The sequence below is a fragment of the Pistacia vera genome, unplaced genomic scaffold (genome assembly GCF_008641045.1).
Source record: "Pistacia vera cultivar Batoury unplaced genomic scaffold, PisVer_v2 Contig360, whole genome shotgun sequence".
Lineage (NCBI taxonomy): Eukaryota > Viridiplantae > Streptophyta > Magnoliopsida > Sapindales > Anacardiaceae > Pistacia > Pistacia vera.
Window position 1 is genome coordinate 640,070 of NW_022196180.1, and position 20,918 is coordinate 660,987.

At 38.0% G+C, this 20,918-nt stretch overlaps 1 protein-coding gene and 1 long non-coding RNA gene across 5 annotated transcripts; both read right to left on the reverse strand.

Moving 5' to 3' along the window:
- Nucleotides 1-732: 732 nt before the first annotated feature.
- LOC116140007 (serine/threonine-protein kinase SMG1-like) lies at nt 733-14,343 on the reverse strand. Its single transcript, XM_031425637.1, is given in 14 exon segments — nt 733-1,202; nt 1,334-1,447; nt 1,536-4,392; nt 4,489-4,542; nt 5,249-5,698; nt 6,642-7,738; nt 8,111-8,225; nt 8,981-9,169; nt 9,239-11,361; nt 11,364-13,506; nt 13,508-13,984; nt 13,987-14,030; nt 14,033-14,199; nt 14,303-14,343. Coding segments are annotated over 12 exon segments (8,970 nt in total). The 3' UTR covers nt 733-1,202; nt 1,334-1,447; nt 1,536-2,322.
- A 2,174-nt stretch (nt 14,344-16,517) lies between these two features.
- Nucleotides 16,518-20,672, reverse strand: LOC116139986. Of its 4 annotated transcripts, none has more exons than XR_004129543.1 (6): nt 20,422-20,672; nt 20,088-20,141; nt 19,926-19,999; nt 19,202-19,256; nt 18,736-18,850; nt 16,518-18,150 (listed from the first exon to the last, which is right to left on the reverse strand). It is a non-coding gene; the product is annotated as an uncharacterized LOC116139986 (long non-coding RNA). The 4 variants fall into 4 exon arrangements; XR_004129544.1 differs by having other exon boundaries at nt 18,736-18,866; XR_004129542.1 differs by lacking the exon at nt 19,202-19,256.
- Between the last annotated feature and the right edge of the window lie 246 nt (nt 20,673-20,918).

Genomic DNA, 20,918 nt, shown 5'->3' on the forward strand with positions numbered 1-20,918 from the left:
CTATGAAAACACATGGGAGGATTTTGACACTATTCACTACCAATTCCCTTCTTTCCACCTTGATGACAAGGTGGTTCTCCTTGGGGAGGGTAATGATGAGCAACTAAATGGGTTGGTCTACCATAGGAAGGATAGTAGTAAGAAGTAGAGGAATATTTGCTAAACATTTGTTATGTAGAAGGTTAGGAATTGTTAGGGGAGGACAGATGGCCTGATAGGATTGGATGTAGGAGGAATTCGGTTAGGAGCAAAAAGGTGTCAAGAGAGAATAAAAAGAGGGAGGGAGAAAACGAGGATATTCATAATAGAAAAGTTAAGGTTAGAAGGAAGGTGGTTGACCCTCGAAGTCAATCTTTCGTTTATCTTTTTCTTAGTGTACTTTGCATTCATTTCAATGTTATTTGTTTATTGAGTTGTTGATAGGACATGACTTCTAGATGTATCTTCTTTGGATGTAATGCTCTGCTTGGATATTAATACAATAGGGTATTTCTTTACTGATTGTAATTGCTGGTTGTGAGTTGTTGGATAGATTGTTGGTATTTGGTTGATTTGCAAGTCAGGTTCTATCAGTATCCCACAGCCAAAGGGAAAACCAGGATAAAAAGGAAAAGCACAGCAGTTATAGCAGCACTTGGCCAGATGCAGGGATGGCAAAGAAAATTGCTATCTAAAGACTTACAAAAACATCAATCATGCTGATACATCGAAAAAATACTACAACAGCAATCATTTCCAAAAAAGGAATCATCCTTACTGGCCGGCTAATGAGTTAAGATAAAGATAATCTGAGTTCAGAAAACTGGTATCAACCACTGAGAATTACCTCCAAGCCAACTAATATCCTTAAAATTATAAGAAAAAGAAAAAAAAGATCTGTATGTTCTGAATTTTTTGTGCGGATCCTAAGATTTTGGTTGATATTTCCAGGCCTTTTTACTCTTGTTCACATCTGGTTTTACTATTTTTTTAATTTTTGGATAGGTTCTCTCCATGTAATGCTTTTTCCCACATATAAAGTCTATACAGTTTCTTAACAAAAAGAAAAAAATTTCCACATATAGAGCATACTTCTTCAAGCATGGAACCAGATTCGGAGGTCAAAGCAGTATGGCTCCTTGATACACGACCAAAAGCAGATAGAGCAACACTGGCTTCATATGCACAATCCGTCATTGCAAGAACAGTGTTTTGTAAATCACCTGCACTAAATAAAATTGTATAATAATAGCACTTATGTATGTATAAGCAATACACAAGTGTGTGCCTATGTTTGAGTAAGACATGATAATATGCCAGTGTAAAGGTTGCAAGTTAATGAAGGACATGCCACCTGAAGCTGACTTTGCTTTAAGAGAGGCAATGCAAAGTTCATTTGTAGCGGAGTATAAGCCATTAGAAGCAGCTTCCATGCTGCTTTCTGCGAGCTTCCACTCTTGTTCGGTACCTAATACAAGAGCAGTAAGACCATACATTGACCACTATATAACCATACAAAGCATTTTTAAAGTATTGTTGTATCATGGCAAACTCACATGTGAATGAATGATGAGCAACCTCCAGTTTTGTTAGTGCATTCAAGTAAGCCTGCTGCCATGTCCTTCCATCGCCACCACCTCTCAAGGGATAAGCCTCTCCCGGAATCTGAAAAATACCATCTCTTGACAATTCGAAATCCAATATTGACATGCATAATTTGACAATATCTGATGCCTTTTCTCTAGCTTCCCATAGTAGTTGCCGACGCCTCATCAGATGGTCATGGAATTCATGTGGAATTCCTGAAGTCTTGGTTGAAGAATTTCCAGTGGAATTTGGCCCACCACAAGCCCATCCCATTGCTCTCTCAAGCTGCCCTTCTGCAGTGACAGAAGTTCGTTCACAAGCTTGCAGGCACTCAATCGATCTAGCTGTTTTTGACGCAGCAGACTGTATAGTTTCCAACAATTTTGGTCTGCAGAGATTTAGAACAATCGGATATATATTATCATCATTGGGAAAAAATCTCTGATATATTATCCTGCTATTATATGAGGGTGTCAAAACATCATCATGCATCCACTCCATTTGGACAATCTCTAGGCTAGTCTTGAGAAGAGCCTCCCTGAGCTCATTCACCTGCCTTTTCATAAGAGAAGCTGCTGATCTTGCTGCTCTAGCTGTTTCATGTCCATTACAATATTCCTCAAGCATTAGTTGGACCCGTCTCACAGCCTCAGTTTCCTTTTTAACTTCCTCAGCTGTAATTTCCTTGGTTTCCTCAGCCAAATTCTTCAAATCCTCAATTTCTCTATCTAACGAACCCAATAAACTAGGAGCAGTTCACTCTTTCAAGTATAGACCAACATGTTCTTGAAGTTGGAGTTCAAGCTTTTTCTTCACAACATTGAACAGCTGGTCAAATCCTAAATTTTGATCAACAGATGATGCCACATCATGTATGCATGAATCAAGAAAAGAATCCACTATACCCATTTTCCAAATAAAGAAAGAGTGGCTGCTCAAAAGGCTGCCAAAATTCCAGATACATTCAGATATTGAGCGCCCAGAACTCATCAACTCTGCTAATTTAGGAATCCCATCTGATTTAGAATCAACAAACCTGAAAGAGGTTAATGTTTTATCAACTGATTCCAACTCAGAAAAGGGCTTAACAAGTGTGGTCAATAGTGCTTTGCTTCTCAAAACATGTGGCTCCCTAAACTCTTCAGCACCTATTACAGATTGAAAATGGCGCTCTGAAGAAACCAAGGCATTTCTAATATCAGCTTCTTGCTTCATGAGAGAGGAATTTCGCATATCCCTATGGTTCCAAGTTTGATGGAGTTGGTTCAGCTCTGCTCTACAGGCTTCTTCTTGTGAGGCAAGCTCCTCTGCCTCTTCCCAAGATAGATGATCCCTACCCTTCACAGCAGCTTCTTCAAGAGCCAATTTCTGCTCAGTAATGAGACCAACCTTGACAAAGTAGTTCTGTTCCAGTTCAACCAAGGATGCTCTCTCTAATTCAACCTCCACGAGCTGTTCAAGTGCTGTATCGATGGACCCCCTGATTTGTGAGATTGATCCGAATGCATCCATAACTTCTGAATTGAATGAAATAGCAGATCTCATTACATCTGGTAGAACAACTTCAGTCATTTGCCCAACCAAGTTCTTACAGGAAAGTAAACTGGTTTTGAAGATAGAGGCCCAATTTTTTTCAGGATGATATTTTGAATAATCTACATCTGCATCATCATTAGACATGTCCTTGCCAATAATTTGCCACAGTTCATTCACAAACTCCGCTACAAGTATACACTTCTCTACTTGCTCTTCAAACTCACAGAAAATAGTTCCAAAATCAGATCTCAACCTATTGCTTCCTCTCATTACCCCAACAGTGTCACTAAAAATTTCAAGGACCCTACGCTTGACCTCCTCATACAGATTGCTTACAGCTATATTCAGAACAGATAATACCCTTTCCTTGTTCTCTTCCTGAGCCCCCTGTAACCTGGCATCTTTTCTCCCATCATATTTAAGTTGTCCAGATTGATATGAAGAATTAGCATATTCTTTCCTTAAAAGATCTGCAGACTTCATATACTTCATGAAAACAGATAAAAAACGATCCTTAGCTTTTGATTCAGTTTCTGAGCCAATAGAGTTAACTAACTCAGCACACTCTTTTTCAACTTTTTCTATCTCCGACCCATACTTTTCCACTTCAAGACAAAGTTGTTCATGATTGCATTTGATAGAAACAATATTATCTCCATGTATTTTCACAATGAGTTCAGCAGCCTGTCTTCTAGCAACAGTGAGGATATCAGCAGAAAGAGCATTAGCAGACAATTGCAGAACTTGTGCCCAACCATGCACTGCACTGGTTGTAAGATAATTTAGAGGTAGGATTCTTTGCAAGGCTAAAGCATATGCTTGGAGAGCAACTGAGGCAGATGAGAGTCCCTGATCCAGTTCAGCTATTAGCTGAGAAACTTCCTTATCTATATCATGGCACTGTACTTGAGTAGGCTCAGGAACTATAGTGAATGGAACCCCAGCAACAAGAACAGCGGATGTAAGAGATAAAGCATCTGACAGACCACTCAACTTTATGCAGGTATTTATTTCTGGGATTAGGTTACTTCGTAAAGCATCAAGGACCCTCCTGTGTTGTTCCATCCAAGTCGTTGCTTCTTGAGCTTTCTCAGCTATTAGAGCCTTTGCTTGGGCAAATTCCCGAGCCTGAAATTCAAATGATGCACGGACTTTCTCTGAATTACAAGTTGCTTCAGCCACAATTGTCTTTGCAGACGTCTCACGCACAATAAGGTTAGATCTCTCTTGGTCAGCCCGATAAAAAAGTGCAGAGGTAAGCTCATATTGATTTAGAACATCAGCAAACCTCTGGAAAAAAAACTTTTGAGTCAATGAAACTCCCAGTATATAACAAACTCAAAACTTATATACAGCCTAATAATTGCTGGCAGTAACTCTTAATACCTCAAGAGCAGATTCAACAGCAGGTACAGCAGCCAATAAAAGATCATGATGTTCCTGATAACAGTACAAAATATAGCAGACATCAAAGATTATCAGTATGCTCCATATAATTTCCAAATAGAACTANTCATATAGATTTGTATGAAAAGACCATTATACCCTTGGTTACCGTTTACGCCATTTAACCATATCAATCAACTTTATGACCATTCTACCCTCATTACTCTTCAATGACATCACCCCTTACACTTTATAATGGTCATATCTCAAAACACATGTAAATTGACCATTTTACCCTTCCATTCAAAAAAGAAAATTATTTGAAAAGGTAAATTTCATACCTTAAGGCATCGGAATAATAACGCGGGGTTTACAAGCCAATAAAAGATCATGATGCTCCTGATAACAGTACAAAATATAGCAGACATCAAAGATTATTAGTATGCTCCATATAATTTCCAAATAGAACTATGACAATGAAATATCTAGCTGAGTTATCGTGTGCAAAGATTGCAACAACAGACCAGCCGACATCCCACTTTGATGGAAGACTTTAGACCTTCTAGACAGCACAAGAAATATGAAATAATACAAAACAATCTATCACAAAGAAATTTACTAGTTAAGCAAACACAGCGTTGGCTAACACAACAATAGAAGATACAGGTGTTTCAAAGTTTAGGCAATACCCAAAGACCACATATTATCATCTTTAAAAGTAAGGTATATATACAAGCAAGCTTCAACAATGACCATATACCTGCAAGGGAACACGGATTTCTTGCACTCTAGATGCAAATAAACTCAAGCTCACTGCTAACTCCATGCCCTTTCTTTCTTCACCGCCAATTGCAGCATCATCATGAAAATCTCCTCGCGTCCACTCTATAAGTGGATCCCACACAAAAACCTCAAGTAACATCAAGAATATATCTTTGTTTTTTCTCAGAACACTAATCACTGCTTCGCAGTTTGCTCTGAAAGTACCCTCTATTCCAGTCAACCCTAAAGCGGCTTCAATTGTCTGGGTAAGACGGAAGGGAACAATTTCTGGAACTTTTAGTCTTTGGCCTTTATCAAAACACACATTGTAGTCAATATGTACTATTTCTCCACTAGAGAAATCCACAAGAATGTTATCCAAGTGTCTATCCCCCAGACCCAGAATGTGGCCCACCATACTCATAGCTGCAACACTTCCAGCATACCTAAAAATGTAGAAAGCAATGATTCATATTAAATTTCCAAATTTATACTATACCATTAACATAATAAGAACATCATCCCAACATAAGTAATAAATTATTAAGATTGCAGAATCCTAACTGTCAAGTATTTGATGATTATTCAGCTACACACTTTAAAATACAACATCATGGACTAATAAGTGAATACATGCTAACCAGTACATTTTGTGTCTACGTCTCAGGTATAATTCAAGATATCATACACCTTGCATATCAAACTATGTGTTATGTTTGTGCTTGTGCATTTATTAGGGAAAATAAAGAGCAGAACCACAATTGAGGAGGAATAAGTATTTGTTATCCAAGAAAAAGGACAGGGAAACCATATAAGTTGTACTTATTTCAAGCATCTCCTAAGAATTTCCGTATACTTAAACTAATTATAGTCAACTTGGCAATGGTACCATATTAAGTTACCACTTTACACAGCTTAACAATTTGCTCTCCTGAATACAGGATAATCAATAAGCATATACTAAAGATGAGTTCAGCTAAAATAAAAGAGGCGAAGAACGATAACTGATGGTATCGGGAAAGGGAGTATGATAGAAGGAAACACAAAAGAAAATAAACTGAAGGAATGCAATCATGAGAAGTTTGAGGTGCTACCAATTTTAAAATGATCTGGCAAGTGTATTGGAAACAAATAACTGGGTCAATGTGAAGAAGCAGCAAGTGGATATAAGACACCAAGGAATGAGAAGTCCAAAAAGAAAACATGGGTCAAGATAGAGACAAAAGGCATGATTGCATAGAATAAAGAGGAGGGGCTTTAATTGAACTTGAAAGGTGAAAAGAATTCAATGATCCAAGAAGTTGGGGTTAAGATTTAGGTGGGTTGAGATCAGTACATTAGTTAATGCATTGAAGATCAGTAACAAGAAAACTTAAGATCTTAAGAGTACCTTTCCATTTTGAGCTGAAGGCTTTGAACCCTTCACTAGCACACCAAAGTTCTTGATGAAGAAGCTGTCGAGGAACTTCCTTCATCAGATCAAGAAGAACTTTACGCTTTACATCATGAGGCCAATCTCTTCTTGAAATTACTCTCCTAATGCCTTTCTCTTTGAGCGCTGGTATGATCTTCCCATAGAACATATCGCTTGGCCTGGGAATGGGTGGAGGAACATAATTTTTTGTGTTGCCAGCAGCCACTGTTAAAGGTTGGGCAAGCTGAACACGGCTTTGCCATGACTTAAAGACACTATATATACTTATTACATTGTCAACCCACTGGATAAGACCCGCCCGACCACTGATTGGAGTCACAGAATAATAGCGAATGCCAAGTGACTGACTACGAGTTGCTGGAGTTGAATGAAGAAAACTATTTACAGCTTGCAGCAATTGCATGATTCTAGCATCAAGGCGGAGATCTTCCCGGCCTTTCAATAGATAAGTATACTTCTTTCCATCTGAACCAAGTATAACAAGTTTCTTAGGCTTTGTCTTAGTTGATAAGATAGTCAGATCCTCAGAGAAAGAGGCGATCGTAACATTTCCCTGGAGAGTTGCAGCAAGACCTCCGTCAGTTTCAGATGCTGTGACTTGCTTCTCAAGACCAGGCATTGGAACATCAGAAGACGATAATAGAGCTAGTTGTGGTGCAACTTTGCTTAAAGAAACTGATGACTTTCTCTGACGAGATGCCAAAGATGCAGCAATGCTATCAAACGGCAGCCAAACATCTCCTAGAGCAGTTGCAGATGCTGGAGGAGTCTTAAAATTTAAGATGGCTGATTTCAGTTGTTCCCCATACACCTCATGGAACCATATTTCATGAGGAGTTTCAGGTTTCCGAGAAGTTGAAGATAAACGGCGTTCCAATGCCATAACAATGGGAGACATCATGGCTGAGTATTTAGCTGCATTTATCTTCCTCTTCTCACTTTGGCTGAGTGTGGCATTCTCTGCAATCCGTGCAACTTCCTCTTTCAGCACATTTATGCGCCTCATCACATCAGCGAAAAAAATTTGGGAAGATGTCATCAGTATGCCATGTGCTATGCACACAAAGTAGATATAAGTGAAAAAAAGAAAAAGAAAAAAACATGGAACTCCATATTCTTGCATGCTCACAGTTAAGGAATTAGAAAAAATCACAACCTGCATAATTTCACATAGCAAAGTAACAATAGGCTGCGTAACAATGACAACCAATGCATATGTCCTACATAGATATCCTCAAGGTCCCATACTAATGCCACAATTTTCATTTTAAATTGAGGTTTGCACATTCACCACTGATGTTTAAATCCATATAAAATTTATTGAAGTGAAAAACAAAATCCGCTTCTTTTTTATAAGATTAATATCTCATAAAATGCATAATCAAATAAAATGGCATCAAGAAAAGAAGCAGCCTAGTTCGTTACCTCCATGAAGGTCTTGAAGTGTGCTGAGCCACAGTTCCTCCCAAAGAACAGTTACATTTCCAAGCTCATTTATCATGAGTTGAACATCCTGAATCAATCTTGGGTAAAGCTCAGTCTGCATGTAAAACAATTATGATCTAATCATTTCGTATCCCACTTAAAGTGAGCAAATTATAATCTAAAAACTAATTTAGGATAATCAAGCAGCAGGGGTTAAATGCACTAAAAGAAGAAAAGCAAGATCAAAATCACAAGAGCCATGCAATTTATATATACTGAAAGGCTGCTACCTCATTCGCCTTTATAAATCAGGAATGATTTATGCATAATATCTAGGCAGGCATTATCAATTGGTAATCAAATTGAAAAAGTCACAAGGCACTCAAAATGTTATCGATCAAATTTTGCAAAGTCAATGAATTATCAAGCCTGACCAAATCTCAATCTAACTTTAACTCACAAGAATCCTACTATTAAGGCTATGGTGATCTAGGAATAAGTTAAGAACTCAGAAGCATGAGGGAATCCACGTGCATACCAGATGTGGATTTGCGCATAGAAAGTTTTAATAATTGATCAATAGAGTACCATGAAAGAACATTAGACAATGTAAATAAACATTTTTGAAAAATTTGTATTCTGTAATAATAGGCAACAAACATACCACATCAAAACTTCATATAGAAGGTACTCTTGTTAATGTCAACCATAACAGTCAAAGCGATGGAAAGCAGTAAACATCATGATGACTATCTAAAACATAATGTGCTCAATCACCAAAGTGATGAGTTAAATGTAGTTTATACCATAAATGTCACCAAGTAGTAAGCACAACAGTGTCAACCAAACTAATGAAAGAAATTTCATTACCAAACAACCAAGTACATGCTGAAGTTCCTGAGATGGCTTCTCTTCGTAAGCATTTACATCAACTAGCGTTGGGTACACTATAGACCAAGGAGAAAGCTTGGCCAACATAATCAGTAAGCCCTCAAATTGCTTCCGGACCACTTGCTCTGGATGTGTACTCAACCGGGCAAACAATTGAGGTGTCACTTCCTACAAAAAGATTTTAATCATAATTTCACCTATCATCTCAGGTAAAAAATCTAAGAAAAAGCTTTTCACCTGCCATGCCAACAAAGGAACCATAGAAAGACCAGGTTCAAGTGTATCTTTTAACTCCACTCCATAATTGAGAAGAATATGTAGGACATATAATGTAGCCCTTAATACATAGCTTCCAGTTTTTTGTTTCAATGAATCACTATCAGCACCATACAACTGATCATTGCAAAGCTTTGTAGATGAATATGATAGGTATTTTATAAAGCCATGTGCTGCATGCCCAAAGAGAGAAACTCTTCTCCTCCTCAGAGACCACCAAACATCAACCAAGCTATCAACTGCAGATAATAAATGAGTTTCTTCTAGGTCAACATCTGCGCGTAGAAAGCAAAGCTGCAACTGTGAAGCTACAGTGGTGGAAAGGCATTCACCATTAGAGTTCTCTTCACTATGCAGCCCAGCCGCAGCTTCAATTATATCAACTACTTGCTGCCTCAAAGCCTTGACAAGGTTCTCATTTCTCAAATGTTCTACAGAATCAGGACAAACATTCCAAACATCCCCTTCATCTTTTAAGCCTTTCTCAACACCCTTATCCTGAAAAAGCTGCACAATTGCAGATTCCACTCTCACAATCTCACCTTCAGTCAATTTGAATCTTTCTGGTGGAATTTCAGCTGAAAGTAAAGGAGAAAAAGAACACGAATGGAGTACAGATTCATGTGGGGCCAAAAGAGCGTTTCTTGCCTGACTGAAACACCAAGACGCATATGAAATCCATGACTTGCCCATGGTGGAACAAAGATGCGTAGACAATTTAGTAGCAGTACCCACCATTTCCTCAATAATAACCCCTACACTTGGTTTAGAGCTTAGCTTCTCATCAACAGAGGAGGTTCCACCTCCGGCAAACGAAGAGATGTCTGCCATATTAAAATCTGCACACATTTTCAGAACAATATTTTCTAAACTCAAGTCAGGATAATCCCGTCTCAGCCAATTTGAGAGTTTCAAGCATGCTTTGGCTTTTAAATAACTATCACTAGAACCAGAAACTACTGGTACAGAAGAAAGCATCAAAGGGCACACAAAGGACCAGAGTTTCACAAAAGCATCTTCATACTTATTTTGAGAATGCAGTAGCAGGATTTCCTCATATTGCAAATTTGAGATCAAGAACTCATGGTATCTCTCCTCAGAGCAACTAAATAACTGATCTCTGAGATAGTTGTTTAGACGATTTGCCAACAGTGTGTTTTTTTGTTTACGAGCCAAACTTGACAAATTCATACAGAGGTTCAAAGTAACCAATGAGGATGGTAAAATAGTTTGATAAACACGGAGAACCTTTAACCACGGACTACAATCTTGATGAACACTATTAATTACAGTCTTCATTGAGAGGACATATGAACTTAAAATTGACTGGTGTTGTTTGGATTTCGCATGATTCCCTATAAACTTCTGGCCTTCTTCGAATGCAAAGATGCAGTGCAACCGGGTGGCATGCACTGCTGCCTCTGATAATCCATCAAGTGGCAGAACAGACAATATTTCATCCAGCATTGTCTTAGCCTTCTGCAATTCATGTGGCACCTTGTCTACCTTCCCCTCAGATAGAAGAAGCAATGCCTGTAAAAGCATTTGATCACCCCTTTGCAAGGCTAGTTTGGGATCAAGAGTGAGTTCGCTGCTACTTTTCGGTGTCAGATCCAGGCATGTCCAAGATGCCTGAAAATCACCCTCAACAAAATGGGCCAAGGCATGAATTGCGTCGATTTCATTGCCCGCTGTTGTTAAAGCACCAGAATAACTCTTCCCAGCATGCTTGGCACGAAGTGTTTGCAACTCTAATAGCCAGAATTCTGGATATTTCCAATCAGATACAGCAGTGTAACTCTCAATTATACGTACAATAGCAAATTGTACACCATCAGAACCCATAGAACTGAGTGACTCCTCAGTCTGTAACAAGTGAGCAAAGTGAACAGCAGCCTTTTCATACTGGCCCTCGGCCTGATATATGAGCCCAGTGATCCATGAAAAGGGCCCAACTGCTCCACTGTGATTTAGAGACTGGTGTTCATCCACAAGCAAGGATGAGAAAGTCATTGAAACCCACTTTTGTAGGCCAAATAAAGCCTCTGATTCATGAGACTTACACAAAGCCAATGCCATGTGCGTATAACCTGCAAGATGTCTCCAGAATATCTACTCCGGAGATTATGAAGATTCTCAGTTACCTGTGCCCTAGGCTTGTCCTTCAAAGCTGAAGCCACAAGATTTCTAAGCTCCTGCAGACGCAAAGTACAATACTGAATTGTTGCATCATGACACTGTAGTGCCAATCCGGCATTCATCATCGGTTCACACATGCAAGAAAACCACTCCTCACAGACTTTCTTGTTTGCTCGAAAAAACAATGAACTTTGGCGAGTAGCGGGTGGTAAAACAGCAGATCCCTCATAGGCATTATACACATCTTTCTTGAGGGCCTCAACAAAATCTAAAAGCAATCTCATTGTTAACAAATGAGTACCAGAAGAACCTATTATACTTAAGTTTCCATCAATTTGTTCAGTATCAAGTTGTAGCACATGTGCAATGTCCAAATGCATTCGCTCTAATGCTGCAAAAGTTTGGGTTGGCCCACCCAGATTAGTCCTAAGGCGTGTAGCAATACAATATCTGGCCGCATCCTGTATAGCCCACCAAGCACCAGCCAGGTTATTAACTGAGAAAATTCTTTCCAGAATACCCTCACCCACTTTTATATCCAACCATATGTCATTGACACCAATGTTTCCTGTTTCCTCATGTTGACCCGAAGTGTAGTCTTTTGAACTCTTACAGCTATGAATGAGCCGCTGGATCCAAGAAGAAAGAGGCACTTTCCATCTTTGCGAAATGTAGCTCAAAACGGAAACAAGTTGTTGTGAGTGAAGTTGCCAGTTTAGTGGCTTCAAGGCAAATACTTGCTTCCAGTGCAAGTTGGAACCATTGCTTAATGTAAGAAAACCAGGCCTACATGTGCCACATACTCCAGAATCATTTAGACCACAAGTGTACATCATTGTTGGCAAGACATGGGAAAACAGCCTAACAAATGCACTCCTTATGTCAATATCAGGATCACCAACTCTTTCCAGGAGCACTTCAGCTATGGAGGAAAAATACATGGGATGTATGAGTCTTGCTTGCAGAAGTAGCTCCAAGACTGATGCAACATGTGACCTCACTTTTGGTTCCTTGTCAGATGCAGCTTCCAAGACTGAGAAAACCATATTCCCAGAAATACTAACATATCCAAATGCTTCATAGAAATAAGTGTTCAGATTTGGTTTCTCATTAATAGAAACAAGATTCTCAGAAAATTTTTTAACCCATTCAAGGGCTGCTACTTTAACTCCAAGGGGAGAAGAAAAATTGAGAGCTTTCACCATGAGCTCTTTGTTCTTCTTCATATGATCAACAATCGCAGCTGAAAACCTATCCCTGAAACCGCTACCATTTAGGACCTTCTTGGAAGCACCATCCACTGAAGCGTTATCAGTACTCTGGTATAATAAGGAAATATTGCTCAAGAATTCAACTGCAGTTAGCTTTTCCAATGTTTTGATAACACTGATTTGCAATTCCACAGATTCCTGAATAGCTGATTCAAAAGGATCTAGTTCCTCTATAATAAAGGACACCAATTTTTCTGGCCGTTTTAGATATATGGCAGCAACATCTGGTTGACCAATCAAACCGATACCCCCACCAACGAAAACACAGGTTAACAGAACTTTCAAATCAAATTTAATAAATGCAAACAACTCAAGTTTTGAATAGGATTTAAAATTTGTGGCACTATCAACCTCATCTCCATGACCAGAAGTTTTTCCAAGCATACCCTTCAACAATTACAGCTCTTCAATCGATGAGCTTACTGCCTGTTGAACAACTTCATTATTGCCATGTTGAAGCAAGAAAATATAAGTAGCAGCAGAACTCCCTGTTATTAAGTGATTTGGATGCAAACGCAGCTGAGATATAGGTGCAGCAAATTGAAGTAATTTTTGCACAGATGATGGAAGAAGACCAAACTTCTGCAGAGATAATAGCTGAAGATTAGTTTTCAAAACCCCATGAACTTGAAAGGAGGTAATCTTCCCAGCTCCAAGAGGTTGCAAACTTTCAAACAAAACATCAACCGCAAGTGGATAAAAGGTGGAAAACCTTTTGCGTAATATTTCTGCCAAGAGAGTCAAGCACTTCCATGAATCCCCAATCCATTTTGACCAACCAAACTTCCATCCAACCATTGATAAATATCCCAACAACCGAAGGAAGCATTTTGCTAATTGGTTCACTAATTTGTTCGAGTAGATTCATTTCGAGCAACCCAGAAGCAGTGGACTGCAGTACCGTTGAAAAGCAAGAAAGCAGAGCAAGCAATCGTCGAAATTGTTGTGGGGTCCCATGACTCCCATCCTGAAGCAGCACATCCATGTCATCCAAGAACTTAGACAGAAGTCCAAGCGAAAATTGCAAACTACCCACCCAGTGCTTTTGAAATTGCAAGAAACTATCCATAATAACACACCTATCTGATTCAGCAAGGTCTGGTACCAATGCCCATCCAAGAAGTAGATCAACAATGTCCAGAAAATGAGGTTGGAAGAATCTAGAAAACTTCAACGAAATCAAAGTTAAAACACCCAAGAGTCGGTGTAATAAACTCAAGGAGGTTCTCTCATCCTCAAGAAGTTCTTGACATGCTTTGAGGATTGGTAAAGCATATCTCTCAATCCCACCAACATCCCAATAATAAGAAACTCACGTAATCCTTCCAAAGCCAATCGTGGTCCTCTCCAGCACTGACATTGCTAAGCAATGGCAAAGCCCAACCAATGAACCGATCCACCATACTGCCAAGCATAACATGGTTCTGCCGACCATTTGATCCTATAGGGATTGAAACCACCACACAGAGTGCACCATAAGCAACTGCTGCAGACTGCCTCACTGCATATGACCTTCAACAAAAAAAAAATCAAAAATTAATCCCAAAAACTACACATGATCTTAGTACGTTCAAACACAATATCATTTAACCATTTCAAAATTCTTCTTCCGGACCAGTCATCCATGTCATAAACTGCATTAACTAAGCCACACATTTCAAGCATTCAAAATCAAATACCAACTTGGTTGTCAAACAATTAAGTGTCAAATGTCAAATTCCATCCAAACAATAATCTACAATCTCCATAGGCCAAGAACAGCATTAACTAAGCCACTTGTTTCATTATATCACAATCAGATAATAAACTCAGTTTCCACAAAATTAAAAAATTCAAGCCTCCAAAATTTCAACAGCATACACATCAGCATCTAATGTCAATCCATCAAAACAATAAACAACTAAAACTTCAATTTTTTATTTTTTCATCTACTGTGCATTACATTCAAAACCAGAAAATAAAAACTAAACTGTACATAAATCTTGTCGGTTAGAAGCTGAGAGAAGCCTTCGGAGAGGAAGGAAGCGGAGTGAGTGTGACAAACAGAGTTAGGAGGAAGATAATCAAGCGGTGGAGTGAGGTGATGCGCCAAGCCGAGCTGAGTCCTGTCTTCTGAGTTGGAGGCGCCCCTGGCTGTGGTGGTTGTTGTGTTGTGCTATCGAAGTTGCCGCTGCTGTGTTGAGGCTGTTACCGTTGCGTCGCAGTAATTGTCGAAGAAGAAGAAGAAGTGGAGTCCTTTGGAAAGAGCGACGGAAGTAGCGCTGCTACTGCTGTTGCTGTTGCGGTGGTGGGTCCTGCATCATGTCTGGTTTCACATCTCTTGCTTTCAAATTCTCTCCTCTAATCTTGTTGATTCACCACTTCTCTTTCTTTCTCTCCTCTCTCGCATAACACTCTTCTTTGTGCTTGAAATCTGTGCCGGAAAGAAAGCTCGACGAATCAGGCCTCTTCTTTTCGTTTTTCGGGTTTTTTATTTTTAGAGTAAACGACTTTTTCCCACCATATAAGGTTTAATTACTTTTTCCACCAATACTTTTAAAATCCAATTTACTATTAAATTTATATTCTAACGGCGAACAAAGGACAAACTTATCAGACTATTAAAGTTTTAAAGAAAAGAGACCGATGAATCTTTATTATTAAAACTAGATTAAATTTTGATAATTAAGACTTATCAGAATTTAACTTGAGAGAGATTACAAGTAATGGTGAATTGCCCCAACTGTACCCTTTTCATAACGTTAATTTACAACATCAAAGTATGCGTTTGGTTTAATATTTTTATCCCTATTCTGGATCTATTTTTCAAATCGCGTTTGGTACAATATTCTCAAATATATACCTATTTTTTTTAATTACATTAACCCCATAAGGTTATTAATTTCACTAAATACCTGAAAAAAAAGTTTAAAATTAACAAAAACACCCCCATCAACCCAACTTGTCAGATTCCGGCAACCACCGTCGGTGATAGCCGAATCTGTACAACGGCAAACTTCCGACCAGAAATGGCCGGATTCACCGCTGTGGCCTTTTCCGGCCAGATCCACCACGGATCTGGCGAAAAGGCCAGATCTGGCCGTCAGCGACGGCCAAAGAAATGGCCGTCGTTGACGGTCAACGACGCCAAATCTGGCCGTCGTCGACCGACAACGACGGCCAAATCTTGGCCGTCGTCGACCGACAACGAGGCAAATCTTGGCCGTCGTCGACCGAAAACGACGGCCAAAGTGGCCGTCGTTTGGCCTTTCCGGCCGTCGACGGCCAAACAAACCATAGATCTGGCCTTTTCCGGCCAGATCTACCAGGTCTAGCGGAAAAGGCCATAACGATGTGTACGACACAGATCCGACAAGTCTGTGCCGTAACGAAATTTTCCGGTCAGATTCCGGCGGTGGTGGCCGGAATCTGACACTGCAGTGGTGGGGGTGTTTTTGTCATTTTACATGTTAGGGTCTTTAGTTAAATTAGTAAACCTAAGGGCTTTTTTATAAATTTTTAAAATTTACCTCGTAATACTCCCATATCCAATAACCCAATACTACCCCTAAAATCCTATCCAAAATACTAAACCAAACGCACCCAAAGATTTCCTCGACAAGAAATAGAAGGAATAAGCTCGAACCCTCCAAACAACGGCCAGTTGACGCCGTGTAGCTTTGATGAAACGCTTCCAGGTGATTAGTTGACTAATTCATTGTCATTTCTTTTTATGCTCTGCAAATATCATTTGTGTTTAGTATACATTCATACATACATATATGCATAAATACATGTGTGTATATGTGTCAAGGAGTAAAGTCTGGGTACTTGTCTTCTATGTTGCATGAAATTTTCTCTTACTAGAGGATATTGGTATACTGGAAGCTCTCTTTATAATGTGAAATATACAAATTTTGTGAAGAAACTGTGTTACATGCTCTTATCATATCCTATACTGTTATAAGAGTGCATGTAAATTATTAGGTATGTATAATGGACATGCATGCTTGAGCATTTACATATATTTATGTTCTGAAATCTTTTTGATAATCTTCCCTGCACTAGCAATTCCTTGTCCAAATATAACAATCTGACGTCTTTTTCCATGCTTGTGGCATGTCAGTGTGAAAATGGACATATAGCTTGCTCTTCCTGCTGCACCAAAATTATGAACGAATGTCCCTCCTGTTTTTTGCCTATTGGATATAACTGTTGTCGAGCAATTGATAAAGTTTTAGAATCCATCAAAATAAAATGTCAACACACAAAGTACGGGTGCAAAGAAACGACGAGTTTTAGCAAGAAACTTGATCATGCGAAGACATGCCACCATGCACCATGATCATACCCCATGTCAGACTACAATTTTGTTGGTTCTTGTACCCAGTTATACGAACACTTCAGGGATGAACATAATGTTGAAGAGGAGGAAACCGAAGAAGGAGCACCAGAAGGAACAACTATATTGAAGCAAAGAGGCAAAACGATTTGTGAAAATGATGGTAAACATCAAATATTTTTTTTTCATTTCAAAATAATTTTATGTGCATGTGTGAATGCCCTAGAGATATGTAATAGGATTTGTGCGAGATAAATGAAACCCATTGTTAATTTGATTCAGAAGAAGGATCCAAGAAAAGTGCCAGTGTCAAGGCAAGAACGTCTCAAGAACTTGACAATGCCTTGACCAGAGAGGAAGTGAGAAAATATGTTCATCCTCGAAATCCCTACTTTGTGTCAAAGCTAAAACAAACTAAAAACCACCGGCACTTTTCTAGTTTGTTTTAGCTTTGATAAAAAGTAGGGATTTTGAAGATAAACATATTTTCTCACTTCCTCTCTGGTCAAGACATTGTCAAGTTCTTGAGACGTTTTTGCCTCGACACAGGCACTTTTCTTGGATCCTTCTCTTAAATCAAATTAACAATGGGTTTCATTTATCTCGCACAAATCCTATTAAATATCTCTACGGCATTCACACATGCACATAGAATTATTTTGAAATGACAAAAAAAAAAAAAAAAAAAATACTTGATGTTTACCATCATTTTCACAAATCCTTTTGTCTCTCTGCTTCAATATAGTTGTTCCTTCTGATGCTTCTTCTTCCTTCTCCTCCTCCTCTTCTTCAACATTATATTCACTGTCACTACCATGATCATCATCAAAATCAGTACCTACATCAGTAATTCCGTGTTCCTCCACTTCTTCCTCCTCCTCTATATCAATGCCCACATAAGGACCAGTTTCATTCTTCTCACAGCCAGATTTCCCAAATATTTTAACATTAAATCCATTGTCACCATTGTATTGAAAACCTAAAAAATCTCCAAACACTAGAATTGTCTTTCACAAACTGTTGCCAACCATTTGCAAAATATACCCTATTGTCAGCATATGCCAAATTTTTCTGATTTGATTCTGAAGAACAACATTCTTTGGTAATGCATTCAAGTGTTGTACCCAAGCATCCGGGATTTTCTACAGAAGAAATCAATTGCATCATTAAATTTCAATCATAACATGTAAAGACGATTGAAAACTGTTAAAATCTGTTTCTTCAGTAATTTTACTCTTTCACATACTAATTTGTGCATATATGTAAATGAAACAATTAATTAACATCAAATAATGTTGTAGAATGAAAATTTAATGAATCCCAAATCATAAAAGAACATTAAATGAGTTATATATACTATTTTTATGAACCAAACAAATTCTGCCCAAAATGAACAAACATCAAACTAGCTTCAAACCCAAATAATTTTCCAGAAAATCACAACAAAGAGAAAAAGAAACGAAACTTATGTAAAGGACTCACATGGATATGGAAAACCAAATATATTCTGTTTGTTTGCTAAAAACAACAGTACATGAAGCTCTCTCAAAAGCAAGCTCTGAGAAAGGTTTAAGCTTTCACCCTCTCTCTCAAAGTTTCTCCCATTAATCGACCAGGAAATGCAGAGAGAGGATTTCATCGTGCCAACCAAAAGAACTTCAAATAGAAATTAAAGAAAAAAAAAGGAAAAACACAGATCATAAGAGCAGAAAGGAAGATGAAAGTACCAAACTGGCAGAGCTGAGCCTTGGGATGAAGACCTTGAAGAATTTAGGCAACCTCTTGTTGGTTCTGTTGGGCACCATTTTCTGTGTGTTTCAGAATGAGAAAAACCAAAATGTTCTGCAGTATCACAAGCCTACAGTATTAACAAAAAAAGAAACATTTCTATTCATGACATAAAACAATGAATTATCATAATCCTTCTGCAATGAAAAAGTTGTAACTCTAAAATCAACTTCAATCGCAAAAAGAAACAATACAACAATATATAATGGTAATCTGTAAAACACATAACTTGGATGTATATTTATATATAGGTCAAGGCAGCTCGTAACCAAACTATGTCCAAATGCCCAAGCAAATGAAACATAATCATTTTAATCCTTGAAGGTTCAAATTCCAATGTGGTGTGAGTGAGATTAAATAGAAGATATATTCATAATGGAAGAGTATGTAAGTGGTTCAACATACCAAATTAATGCACCTCTAAAATGATTGCTATAAGTGTCAATAGTTTGTTATGAACCTGCTCAATGAAATCGAAGAAAGATCACATTAAATGCATCACCTAAGGTTATTGCTTCTAAAGAAAAATGCATGTATTAAAATTTCAAACTACCGAATGTTTTTTAATCAACCCAAGCCACAATAAGGTAGCAGCAATATGATTCTCAGTTCCAACATTCACAAAGGAGATCATGGAAAAATTTAAACTGCAATGATGCAGAAATCAAGAGATCTTTCTGTTTTCCTTTTTCCTTTATCTAATTATAAATATTTTGAAAACGCAAAGTGGAGATGGTTAGATGATATCTCAACCAAATAATATAACTATCTAGGTGTTTTGCTTTGTTTTGTTTTTTAAGCCTGGGGTTTTGGAGGTAGGGATAGTACAGTGGGAATTGGCCACTTCATCAATGACAAAATCAAAAGATTTTGAACAGCCATCTACAATGTAAACGATGAAAAAAGTATAAAAATCTCAGCCACTTCTGTACACACTCTACTCCTAATCACCATAAACTTACACGTTCACGCCTACACATACACTGATACAAGACTTCAATATTCAGTTCGTTAAACCACCATGGAGAATATAAGCTAAAAATCCAAAAAACCACAATACTGCTGAACTATATTTCTAACTATTAAATAAATTACCACACCCCAACATATAAAAAAATAAAATACAAACCTCCCAAGTGAAAGTAAATTCCCAACTGTGAATGTGATCCCGAACTTGATTGGATTAAAGAAAACAAGCATTGACTGTGATATGAAGAAAGATAACAGTGAAAAAGAATAATAACATTAAAAGCCACAAAAAAAATTGTGATAATTTAAACGAAGTACTCACCAGTAGTGTACAGAATAAACCTTATGATAAGCATATGGCAAAACCATACAACCTCTGTTTAATGAGAGAGAAATTGGTTAAAAACTAGTAACATGTAAAAATTCCTGATCTTAATACGTATAACAAAAAGTTAAGCATAGTATTTTTTTCTCTTGAACTCATTATTAAAATGAAAATGTTCTGCAAGAAGTTGTTGGCTTTATCAATTTCAAGTTTCAACCAAGCAGCAAACTGATTTTAATTCTTAAAATCACCCACAAAGACAGAGTATATAGGTTATTTTGAAAAATAATGAAAACGTGAATGGGAAATTATGTACTCTACAAAAACTTACCTGTTACAGTCGCTGAAATCAAAGATGAACGAATGTTGACGATGATCGATTGGTCGAAGATGAAAGATTCAAAGAGGATCGAAGTCAAACAACGAAGGTCCACGATGATCAATCGGTCGAAGATGAATGAGGATCGAAGAAAAGACTAAAGAGATCGAAGAACGAAGATTCAAGTTCAAGAATGAAGAAGTCTGCGCAGTCAGTGAGAAGAGAACGAACGAAGAAGAGAATGAGATGAGTTAGCGAATAAGTTTCAGGTTTTTACCTTTCCCACATTTTTCAGCGAATAAGTTTTATTTTTACCTTCCAACATTTTTTATTGACTTTTTGGGCCCTATACGAATGAAAAGTCACAAAGTAAACCCCAAATAATGTCAATTTGACCCCTAAACAAAAAAATGAGACAAAATCAACCTCATTTCATGTTGACAGGAAATAATATTTTGTTTCCCCGTAAATAATTGGGTTTATGTAGCACTTATAAAATGTTACTGTAT